At 46.8% G+C, this 12,784-nt stretch overlaps 1 protein-coding gene across 12 annotated transcripts in view; it reads left to right on the forward strand.

The window, feature by feature from the left end:
- Positions 1–12,784, forward strand: part of LOC119440814 (parathyroid hormone/parathyroid hormone-related peptide receptor-like) — a 1,097,515-nt gene that overhangs the window by 234,442 nt on the left and 850,289 nt on the right. For 8 of the 12 annotated variants that reach the window (XM_037705691.2, XM_049662648.1, XM_049662647.1 and 5 more), the window contains exon 1: positions 9,341–9,454. The exons of 1 other annotated variant lie outside the window; for it this stretch is intronic. In XM_037705691.2, coding sequence (XP_037561619.2) covers positions 9,452–9,454 — 3 coding nt within the window. In that variant the 5' untranslated portion in view covers positions 9,341–9,451. Of the gene's footprint in view, positions 1–9,339; positions 9,455–9,484; positions 9,984–12,784 lie in introns of those variants that run through there. 3 more of the 12 variants (XM_049662651.1, XM_049662652.1, XM_049662650.1) reach the window with 3 other exon arrangements.

The following is a 12,784-nucleotide window of genomic DNA, read 5'->3' on the forward strand; positions in this document are numbered from 1 at the left end:
TTCTTATCACTGTCCAGAACCGATGCAGCTACAAGGCTTCGTTCGCACGCAGGTGAACTTACACTTGCACAATGGAACTCGACGGAATTTACCAATGCTCGTCTCCTCAACTTGGATCCGAATCTACAGCTCTGTCTTCCGTCAGGAATATCTAGAGTTGAGGGGACGCTTCTGTGCCGCTTGTGGCTTGGCGTGGCCTTCACGAATGCTTACTCATTTCGGATTGGAATGGCCAACAGCGCTACATGTGATAACTGTAGCGGCGAGGAAACAATCGCTCACCTTCTCTGTGAGTGTCCCCGCTTCAGTGCGCCCAGGAAAGAACTTTTAAGAGCGTCTGATAGACTTGACAAATGCCTTTTGTCGGAGAAAAGGGTCCTGGGACACTGGCTGAGACCGTCTTCAGCACAGAAAGCTTTGAAAGCGTTGTTGCGCTTCTTACGGAAAACTGGTCTTAGAGACATACTTTAAGCAGTGCCGTATTCTTCTTTTTTTCCTGTGCTTTTCTTTCCCTTTTTTGTGTAATATCTCTTTTCTATTATTCTTTATTCCCCTTACCTCGTTTCCTCCCCAGCACGTGCAGGCTAGCCAGCCGGTCCGAGAACTGGCTAACCTCCCTGTATTTCCGCCTATTCCTCCCTCCTTCCTTCCTTCCTTCCCTCCTTCCTTCCTTCCTTCCTTCCTTCCTTCCTTCCTTCCTTCCTTCCTTCCTTCCTTCCTTCCCTCCTTCCTTCCTTCCTTCCTTCCTTCCTTCCTTCCTTCCTTCCTTCCCTCCTTCCTTCCTTTCTTCCTTCCTTCCTTCCTTCCTTCCTTCCTTCCTTCCTTCCTTCCTTCCTTCCTCCCTTCCTTCCTTCCTTCCTTCCTTCAGCTTCGCTGGTTTACCATCTGTACGGAGTGCATGGACGGTGCTTTTTCTTGTTTTTTTTTTTAGAGTTAGGTATAAGTTACCAAAAGAAGTGCTGCTTGCTTGGCCAGTTGGTTCATGGTGATACTTGAGACAACCAGCAAAAAAAAAAAAAAAAAAGAGAGACGCAACCACGAAGGAAACACGAGACACCACAACATTGGTGATGCCACAAGCTGTCAAGGAAGGAAGGAAAGAGTGGAGAAGGAAAGGCAGGGAGGTTAACCAGCTCAGCACAACCGGTTTGCTACCCTACACATGGGAGCGGGATGAGGGAGAATCAAAGATGGTGAGGAGAGAAAGAGCACACAGCACAGCACACACGTCGTCAGTCACAGTCCGTCACTATTGCGTGGTACGTGACATCACTGTCGCAGCCGCTTGTCCAAGCCCGTTTCTTTTAAAAACCGTAGTAGCTAGTCCCTTCGTCGCCTTCAGCTGCGATGTCTTCTGTCGACGACATGTGAGAATCACTTCATCTGACATTGGTCTGTTGTCAAGGTGCGCTAGAACGGACGACAGGGACTGTCTCTGAACATTATATTCAGGACAGTCGCATAGAACGTGTTCTAGCGTCTCCTCGCAAAGACAGGCATTGCAAAGAGCGTTGTCGGCCATTCCAATCAGAAATGAATAAGATTTAGTGAATGCCACTCCTAGCCATAAGCGATAAAGCATAGTGGCCTCTCTTCGGCGGAGTCCAGTTGCCATACAGAGATGCATCAAAGAGGGCAGGTGGTATTGACGATTGCTCCGGTTGGTCTGGCCGCTTGGTGTGCACCATAGAGAGAGCGTGATCTCCTGTGCAAGCACTCGAAGTCTGCTGGCTGCGTCGGACCGTGGGAGTGGTATGGCCTCTTCCTGTGTGTCGTCAAGAGCTGCCCGAGAGGCATTATCGGCGTCTTCGTTCCCTATGACACAGCAGTGACTTGGAAGCCACTGAAATGCCACGTGGTGTCCTTTCTCATGTGATGTATGGAGTAGGTATCTAATATCGAATACGAGCTGTTCGTATGGCCCGCGACGCAGAGCTGATAGCACAAATTGTAGGGCTGCCTTCGAGTCACTGAAGATTGATCATTGTCGAGGTGGTTCCCGATTGACGAAACAAAGTGCAGCGCGAAGAGAAGCTAGTTCCGCAGATGTCGATGTCGTTGGGTGGTCAGTCCTGAAGCTGATGGTAGTAGCTCTTGCTGGGACAACCACAGCACCGGACGAACACTGGAGGTTTGTGGAACCATCAGTATAAATATGTACACTGTCCGCACACCTCTCGTGTAGAAGAAGCTGAGACAGTTGTTTCAGCACAGGTGACGATAGCTCAGATTTTTTCTTGATTCCTGGTACACTGAGATGTACTGTGGGGCTAATAAGACACCAAAGGGGTATCGATGGTTTAGATGCAGCGGTGAAGCCCGAGGGAAGTTTGTCGTTGTATTTGACGATAGTTTTAGAGAACGATGCTTGGCGCCTGTCTGAAGGTAGTGTTGCAAGGTGGTGATAGTGGGCACGTGCAAAATGTCTGATGTGCGTTCTCAGAGCTTTCACCGTAATGTCAGTTTGCATCGGATGGTCCTGAGCAATCGCAATTGTTGCCTCTGTTGACGTGCATCTGGGCAAACCAAGGCAAACTCTGAGTGATTGAGCTTGTGCTGCCTGTAGAACACGAATATTTGTCTTGCAAGTGTTGCTCAGTACAGGTAGACTATATTATAGAAAACCGAGAAATAGCGCTCTGTAGAGTTTCAGCATTGCGTCTACTGACATCCCCCACGTCTTTCCTGCCAAGTATTTAAACAACTGGGAAATTGCTGTCAGGCGCCGTTTCATGTAGGCCACGTGCGGGCTCCAACAGAGGTCTCGGTCAATGATTACACCAAGAAACCTGTGAGTTCTTACATAGGAAATGGTCCGCCCATTGATTGAGGTGACATAAGGCGTCATTGGTTTGCGAGTAAATGCCACTAGTGCGCATTTTTCTGGTGATATGCTGAGACCTTGTTTACACAAGTAGCTCGCTGTCAGAGTTGCTGCTCTTTGAAGGCGCGCAAGTATCTGTGGACGTGTGACTGCCGAAGTCCAGACACAGATGTCGTCTTCGTATATTGAAATCTTGATGGTTGTTGGTAAGTATTCAGCAAGTCCAAGAAGAGCGAGGTTGAATAGTGTCGGACTGAGAGCACCGCCTTGGGGAACGCCTCTGTTGGTATAGCGTCGCGTAGTCGGGCCATCGTCAGTTAACAGAAAGAATGATCTTGCAGATAGGTAACTTGCAATCCACAAAAAGACTCGACCACCTAGGCCAACCGTTGCAAGAGCATCGAGAATGGCCTCGTGTAGTACGTTATCGCATGCGCCTTTCACATCTAAGAATAAACCGGCAGATAAACGCTTACGGGACCTTTCGTGTTGAACATATGAAACGAGATCAACTACATTGTCGATGGAAGAGCGGTCACGTCGGAAACCAGCCATGGAATTCGGATAAATCTTGTAGTGCTCAAGGTACCATTCCAGGCGGCCAAGGATCATCCTTTCCATTATCTTTCCTACACAGCTGGCCAGCGCTATTGGGCGGTAAGAGGTGAGCTCGAGTTGGGATTTGCCCCGCTTCAATTAAGAGTGGCACCAGGCGGCTTACTTTCCATTCGTCAGGAACGTTTCCCTCCTGCCATGAGGAGTTGTAAAGGCTCAACAATTCTCTCCGTGCGGATTCTCCAAGATAGCACAAGGCTCGGTATGATATACCATCTGGACCCGGAGATGAAGAGCGCCTGCGGAGAGCTAGTGCCACCTCGAGCTCTTGACAAGCTGTCAAGACACCACAAGCTGCCGCCGAGCCCACTCGATAAGATTGTCAATGTGAATCTCATTTTTTCGTGGGCTCAAATCAATATGACGTCGTCGGCAAGGAGCGCTCTTCAAGTGAAAACCAGAGCTCACGTCATAGTAAACCAATGGCGATACAATTGATTGTGCCTAATGCGAATATGAAGCACTTCCGTGGCGGGAAACTGCACCCTACTTTAATTTTATTCTGCTAAACATTTACTGGCGTGGATCCGGTTGACGCTGTGCATACGACGCCATGCAAGCTTCTGTAATGTCATCAAAAATTCACAACGGCGTGTATTCACTGCAATGCAATGAAAAACAGGAAGCAGCGCAGTCCTTTATGCGAGGTGTTTATGTTGGTCCAGCAACCTTTTCGTTACAATACATTTTGCTGTCTGTCTCTACACGTGCCAAATCAGAGCGTGGCGCAGGCATGTAACGCCCCTTGAACACAATGACGCAACACCGCCCTCCCCACCTGTGCTTGTCGAGGTCACGGCTCCTAGGTGTATGGACAAATACCGGAGTGATGCAATACCGGGCAGATCCGTGGTGATTTTCGTTGTATACTACAATGCATATGTCTTACAACCCTATTGATGTACATAAATCATTTTAGGACTAGGCGAAATCGTATATGGCTAGATGAAATTGCCCGTGTACAGAAAACTATCATCATCAGCATTGGCTCGAGAGTCGTCGTCTTCTTCTGCAGCTGGCTCGTTGGCGTCCCTCGGGTTGCGCTCGTGCCACTGCTTCCGCGTTCGTCGTCGTCTTCTTCCACAACTGGCTGCGTTGCCGCCAGTGTTGCGGAGTTACCACTCCGGAATTGGAATAACTCCGGAATCATTCCACATTTTCGCGACCCCGGAATGGAATGGGAATGGAATGGCGACGACGCTTGGAGGAATGGAATGGGAATGGAATTAAGTAAAAGGAATAGTTAAGTGTAAGGAATTTGACATTCTTATCCGAGAGTATGACGGAGGGCATGCTAACACAAGACTCATCCAGCTTTTTTATCTCCAGGGCTTCAACAATCTCCCTTGTTAGTCTGTCTGCCGATTTGAACATGATGCTAGTATGTTCTTTCAATCTCTCATTTAGGCACCTTCCTGTTTGGCCTATGTAAGACGCACCGCAATCCAAAGGAATTGAATAGACCACGTTTTTCGCGCCGTGCACAGGCTTATCTCGATGATTCGTGGTACATACAGATGCCTTGCTTCCTTCATTAACCGCTCTGCACATTTTTGCGAGCTTTTATCCGGTGCGGTAAAAACAACTTTTACTCCCGCCCTTTCCGCTACTTTCTTCAGGTTATGCGAAATAGAATGTATGTAGGGAATGGCGGACGCATTCTTCGTGCCTTGTTTTGCTCCCGCGTGGTTGGCGTTAGTGCCTTGCTTCTTCAGTCTGAGCATCTTTTCTGCAACTTCAGCGAGCAATGTTCGCGGATACCCCGCTTCAGTTAGGCGACGTACTTGCTCGTCGAAACTTCTTCTCAAGCGATGAACGCATGATTTCTTTAAGGTATTGTCAAAGGATGACTGAACTATGCCGCGCTTTGCGAGCTTTGAATGAGAAGAATGAAACATCAAAATTGGTTTCTTTGCTTCAGGCTGGAACTCCTAGCAGAGATGTTTGGATGAGAAATGCAGCCCTAAATCAAGAAAACGTAAATGACAGTCTACTGGAAGCTCGTAAGTTACTACTAAAGGTGCTAGGCACTCACTAAAGACTGAAATTATCTCGGAAGACTGCTTTTGCAAGTTTTCTTCGTCACACTCTAAGACCACTAAAAAATCATCAACAAATCTAAACACACATAGTACATGCATGGATGATAGGCGCTGTTGCAACAGCTTGTCTAATTTCGCTAAAAAGATGTCACTCAGAACGGGAGCAATGCAAGATCCAACGCAGATGCCGTCCTTCTGTAAAAAAATGTCTCCCTTCCATTCAACATAAGTAGCAGCTCCAAGAACGAGCCTACGGCTATACCTGCAGCATTTTGGAAGGCCACCCCCCCGTAGCTGTCTATGCAGTCTGCTGCGGTAGTTAGAAGGGCATTTTGTGGTATCGAATAATACTGATCTTTGATATCTATTGAAAAAGCTTCATCAAAGTCACTCCCTCACCAGAACAGGAATTGGCCTCCCTGGTGCAGTATTCGGCCACTACCTGCCTCATGACTCCGATAATTAACCTATGGCCCTCAGTCCCCATGGCTGCGGAGCACCTGACCAAGGCGGCGGTCAGACCTGCTACGTGGCAGAGCGTGCTAAGAATCTCTGGGTTCGGACAGGCCGCCAATGGAAACTGTACCTGGCAACGTTCAACACACGCACCCTGACGAGTGAGGCTAGCATGGCAGGACTATTTGAAGAATTATCAGGCATTCCCTGGGATATTATTGGCCTTAGTGAGGTTAGGAGAACTGGTGAGGCTTACACAGTGCTGACTAACGGCCACGTCCTCTGCTACAGAGGTCTTCTAGACAAGAGAGAATCTGGGGTAGGATTTCTAGTCCATAACAACATAGCGGGCAAATTTGATGAATTATACAGCATTAATGAGAGGGTAGCAGTCGTCGTAATAAAGCTGAATAGAAGGTACAAAATGAAGGTAGTACAAGCCTACGCCCCAACCTCTAGTCACGATGATGAAGAAATAGAACAGTTTTATGAAGATGATGAATTAGCAATGAGAAAGGTGCAAACTCAGTATTCTGTAGTCGTGGGCGACTTCAATGCAAAAGTGGGGAAAAAGCAGGATGGTGAGCAAGCAATTGGCAACTACGGCATCGATTCTAGGAATGCAAGAGGAGAGATGTTGGTAGAATTCGCGGACAGGAATAGGCTCCGAATAATGAATACATTCTTCAGGAAGCGCAGCAACAGGAAGTGGACCTGGAAAAGCCCTAATGGAGAAACAAGGAATGAAATAGATTTCATACTCTCTGCCGATCCAAGCATAGTGCAGAATGTAGAAGTGTTAGGTAAGGTAAAGTGCAGTGACCATAGGTTAGTGAGGTCTAGCATTTCTCTCAATCAGTAAGAAGAAAGCTTGGCATAGGACACGGCAAGATGTTTGCACTGAAAGATAAGCATGGTAATATCATCAGCAATTTCGATGACATAGTAGAAGCAGCAGAAGAATTCTATACTGACCTGTACAGTGCCCAAAACAGCCAAGTTACTTTCATTCGAAATAGTGATGAACCGGATACAGAGGCTTCTTCTTTAACTAGCGATGAAGTTAGAAGGGCCTTCAAAGAAATGACCAGGGGAAAAGCTGCTGGAGAAGATGGAATAACAGTAGATTTAATCAAAGATGGAGGAGATATTATGCTTGACAAGCTTGCGGCCCTTTATACGCAGTACCTCACAACTTCAAGTGTACCAGAGAGCTGGAAGAACGCCAACATTATTCCCATTCATAAGAAGGGAGACGTTAAAGAATTGAAGGATTACAGACCCGTTAGCTTGCTTTCAGTATTGTATAAAATATTCACCAAGATAATTTCCAATAGAATCAGGGCAACACTTGACTTCAGCCAACCAAGAGAACAGGCTGGCTTCAGGAAGGGATATTCTACGATAGATCATATCTATGTCATTAATCAGGTAATCGAGAAATCTGCGGAGTACAATCAACCTCTCTATATGGCTTTCATAGATTATGAAAAGGCATTTGATTCAGTAGACATACCATCAGTAATAGAGGCATTGCGTAATCAAGGGGTACAGGAGGCATACGTGAATATCTTAGCAAATATCTACAAGGATTCCACAGCTACCTTGGTTCTCCACAAGAAAAGTAGAAAGTTACCTATCAAGAAAGGGGTGAGGCAAGGAGACACAATCTCTCCAATGCTATTCACTGCATGCTTAGAAGAAGTATTCAAGCTCTTAGACTGGGAAGGCTTAGGAGTGAGGATCAACGGCGAATATCTAAGCATCCTTCGGTTTGCTGATGACATTGTCCTATTCAGCAACAATGGAGACGAATTGCAACAAATGATTGAGGACCTTAATCGAGAAAGTGTAAGAATTGAGTTGAAGATGAATATGCAGAAGACAAAGATAATGTTCGATAGCCTGGCAAGGGAACAAGAATTCAGGATCGCCAGTCAGCCTCTAGAGTCTGTAAAGGAGTACGTTTATCAAGGTCAATTACTCATAGGGGACCCTGATCATGAGAAAGAAATTTGTAGAAGAATAAAATTGGGTTGGAGTGCATACGGCAGGCATTACCAAATCCTGACTGGGAGCTTACCACTGTTGTGTACAAAAAGTGTACAATCATTGCATTCTACCAGTGCTAACATATGGGGCAGAAACTTGGAGGTTAACAAAGAAGCTCGAGAACAAGTTAAGGACCGCACAAAGAGCGATGGAACGAAAAATCTTAGGAGTAACGTTAAGAGACAGGAAGAGAGCGGTGTGGATCAGAGAACAAATGGGGATAGCCGATATTCTAGTCGACATTAAGTGGAAGAAATGGAGCTGGGCAGGCCATGTAATGCGTAGGATGGATAACCGGTGGACCATTAGGGTTACAGAATGGATACCAAAAGAAGGGAAGCGCAGTCGAGGTCGGCAGAAAACCAGATGGGTTGACGAAGTTAGTAAATTTGCAGGCGCAAGTTGGAATACGCTAGCGCAAGACAGGGGTAATTGGAGATGGCCGGGAGAGGCCTTCGTCCTGCAGTGGACATAAACTATAGGCTGATGATGATGATGATGATGAAAAAGCATTCATCTGTAAGATTTCATTTCTTGCAAGGAAGCATACTACATTTTCAGAATTTCTTACTTTGAACGGGTCATTTTTTGTCCGTTCATCGGTTCCATCCTCGTTCAAGAAGTCGTGCTACTGTAAACTTTGAATTATATTCCCCTCTGCTATTCACTCATTCTGACTCAAAGTCAGAGGCACTCGAACACCGATTATTCTGGCACGTCGGCCGTAAAATTATCCATATTTGTAAAGATGTTCTCGAGCATACGTCGCGAAACGCGCTCGCGTTGGCATCCGGCAGTTATTCGTGTGCTGTTAAATCTCCACTCTATTTGCCGTTTAATGATTTTGACAAACGGCAAAGCGATAAATGGCAAGACCAGCATTCCTTGATGCCTACAGCTAGGCATATATAATTCTGAGCCGAAGGTGAGTCCATAAGGAAGGCTTTTGCAGAAGTTACACACTGAACAGCTTCTGTTGTTGTTGTTTTTTAGTTTCTACATTGATCCTCGCCTCTGTATGCGATAGTAAATATGTTTTCCAGTCAAATTCAAGTACCTCTTTGTGCTATCCCTTTGTTTCTTTAATTTTCTGACTAACTATGCGCGAACACTGCGCCAAGTGACTTGTGATTGCGGGAAGCAAACTCACGATAATTTACGCTACTTCGTTGCGCGTTGCAGTGCCAGGCAGAAAGGCGCAGCTATCGAACGCTCGATATTGAGGAAGACCGCAACATACTTGCCGTCGTGACCTTAGGCGCAGCTGCGCATCTGACGCTTTCAGCGGTCCGCTCGTCATCAGGAGAGCGCGCTGCCCTCAAATGTCGAGGAACTATAGCGATCTTTCACCGAGGGGGCCTTTGCGACAACACGGGGAGCGAAGCCTTGGCCGTCCACGCATGTGCGCACGACTGGAGATTCCGACCGAGCCACGCGTCACTTCCGGCTGGCGTCTCTCCGAATGGTGTGTACACGTTGTCTAAGTGCTATGTGAGACGTTCGCTATAGACCATCTCAACTCGCGGGCGGCTCAGCACCCGTCGAAGCCTCGCTTTCGGTATCTGATGCACGCACGGTTTTCTCCTCCGCCACCAGATGTATTCTCTAGTAGAGACGAACTGCCTGCCCTTACTGAGCAGCGGTCAGCTGCTTTCTTTAGCTCGGCAACGCAGGCGCTTCCCAGTGCGTGTGTAGGTCATATAGGCCTGCAATCTCTGACGGTCATATTCTAGAACGCGCCCCGACTCCGGTGGACAATTGCATGGACTCACTGCGCGTATTCCTTCTCGATCCTTGCGCCTGCTCGAATGCACTGGGGTATGTTCCCCCACGGGGCACCCAGAGGCCACAAACGTTGGCCAAATAATCGCTGAGCTGAGTTAGGCGCAGGTCAAGTTTGTCAACACTACGGCACTCGGCTTGCCTCTCCTCTAAATGTGCGCGTGCAACAGCCGCGAAGCGGAGCCAGTGAACCACGATGGTACCGCCGTCTGGTGAGCGCATTCCCACTGCTTACATCAGAGGCATCACCGCCTTCCTTGTTGTTTAACGCCCGCCGCATTTGTTTCCCAGCATGACCTTTCCGCCTTTGTTGCTGTTTTTTCTGCCTCCATCTGGTTGTATATACAGGGTGTTTCAGCGAACACTTTCAAAATTTATTTAAGGTTGCCTTTGGCAGATAGCCCTATTTTAGTTAATGAGCTGGTATACTCGAAGAGGCGGACATTACTTGCACAAAAATTGAGATGCATAATCGACGAATCATCAAAAATTCACTAATTAAGTTTTTAACTAAAAACCTGATGGCCATTATTGCAATTTACAAATTGTAGCCGTCGAGTTCGGAAGGCGGATCCACTTGGAAATATTTCTCAGGATGCCACCAGTTTCGAGATATAAATTCCCGAACTTTGCGGAGAAATGCATTGGCGTTCCAGTTAATTTTGTGCTTGAATGCATAAAAGGACATTTTGTTAAGAAACTAACTGGAACGCCAATGCATTTCACCGCAAAGTTCGGGAATGAATATCTCGAAACTGGTGCCATCCCGAGAATTCGTTCCAAGTAGATCCGCCTTGCGGACTCCACGGCTACAATTTGTAAATTGCAATATGGGCCATTAGGTAATTAGTTATAAACTTATATAGTGAATTATTGCTAATTATTCGATAATGAATTTTTATTTATTGTGCAAGTAATGTCCGCCTCTTCGAGTAGACCAGCTCATGAACTAGAACTGGGCTATCTGCCACAGGCAACCTTTAGGAATTTTTGAAAGTGTTCGCTGAAACACCCTGTATACGTCACGTATCCTTCACATAAAATTTCCGTTGATAGACAGTCCCGTTTCTCTTTGCGCGTATACGTTTTTCTGTAGGCTGCTCTAAATGGTAGTTTTGGATTATTCCGTGAAGTCGAAACTTGAGTCTCTTGGAACAATTGCTTGACACTAAACTTTGCAACGCCATAGCAAACTCATCTGGACCCAGTATTTGTTGCAGTTGGTCTCACACTGCATTTGTAATTCAGGCCAAAAGTTACTGGCCAGGTCGCGTATACGGAAAACATATCCCACGCAGAAGGGGGGGCGCCGAGCTGCACGCCTATTGAATCTCCCCGCAGGCCACTTCGGCCAGCATGGCGGCGCCCTGCGCAACGTTGGCTTCCGAGACTTGAGGTTTCTTTACGCGACGCTGGTCCGGCGACGCGCGCTGAGAGCGGCCGCTGTATCAGCTGTAGCAGATGATTAGTCGTCCGGCTGCCGACGATGCTCACGTTTGTGCCCCAGTGCCGCGGCGGAAGCGTTGGGGTGTTGCTACCTGCGCAACACCCCAAATACTGCTCCAGTCAGGTAGGCTACGCCCTGATCCCTGTTGAGGGATCGATGCTATTCCCAAATAAACGCATCACTGTTTTGATGATCCAAATATAATCTCACTGTCAGGGATGGAGCAGTCTACCTGACTGGAGCAGTATTTTTTTATTGTTTATTTTATTGTTTACGCGACGGACCAGCGTCGCGTAAACAAACCTCAAGTATCGGAAGCCAACGTTGCGCTGGGCGCCGCCATGCTCGCTGGAAGTGGCCAGCGGCGAGAGCCAATAGGCGTGCATCTCTGCGCCCCCCTTCTGCGTGGGATATGTTTTCCGTATACGCGGCCGGGTCAGCCAGTTAGAGATGTCAAAGTGCAAATAGTTGGCGCATGTGGCGCCTGTTCTAAATCAGCACAGCGCAGACGAGGTGGCACGCAATGTTTGTCACGATGCAGGTATGCAAATAATTAGCTCATATGCACTGTACTTCTTAGTAACGTCTGCTGTCGGGCTAGTTGATACATGACTAGACATTGTTTTAGGCGCAAAAAATTACACACGTACGACAGGATAAAACACACGGACTGGTGCACACTCGCAACTGAGTTTTATTTTCCCCGATGCCTCACATATATACCCTCAGGAAAGCGTAAAAGAACAAACAATGAGTTCACATAAGATAGACACCTTGTCTAATCACATTCTATCAGCAAGGAAACTAAGCTCATTCTCGCAAAGAGACAACGACGGGACGCTGTTGCACTGGTCACCAAACTTCCTTATATGCATCGCCTCGGCTAGTTCCCGTGCTACCGTATCCTTACTTTTCCGTATTATGCATGTTTTTGCAGCAAAGGTTCACACGTGCATACTTTGCAGTGATGAGGCAAATGCGAACCTGTCCCATTCTTGATTGATAGTGCATGCTCTCGTAGGCGCGATCATTTATACAACGCCCAGTTTGGCCGATGTACGTATACCTTGCCACAGTCTAAAGTAATCTTATACACGATGTCGACTGAACATTTCTTCAAAATAGAATAAAACAGAATAATGATGATAATAATAATAGTATAAAACAGATCTTCAACAGCAATTGAAAAAAAAAATACCCGACAGAGCGATTTTTCTCAAAGAACGCAATTATGTCGCAGGAATTTTTCTCGATTGATGTTGAAGATCTGTTTTATTCTATACCTCATAGGGAGCTTTTTATGGCTGTGCGGCCTTGTGTAGAAAAACATGGGGATGTGTCCTTTCGGAAGAAAGCCGAAGTACCGATAGGAAGTTTTTTAGCTCGTTTGGAATTTTATCTTGGGGCAGAGTTCATTTCTTTTGAAGATGCGCTGCTTGTGCAGAGGAATGGTATATGTATAGGGTCATGTGTGGCACTAGGTGTTATGCAAAAAATTATGGGGTTTTACGTGCAAAAACCAGTTCTGATTATGAGGCACGCCGTAGTGGGGGACTCCGGAAATTT

This window comes from Dermacentor silvarum, chromosome 2, assembly GCF_013339745.2.
Source record: "Dermacentor silvarum isolate Dsil-2018 chromosome 2, BIME_Dsil_1.4, whole genome shotgun sequence".
Lineage (NCBI taxonomy): Eukaryota > Metazoa > Arthropoda > Arachnida > Ixodida > Ixodidae > Dermacentor > Dermacentor silvarum.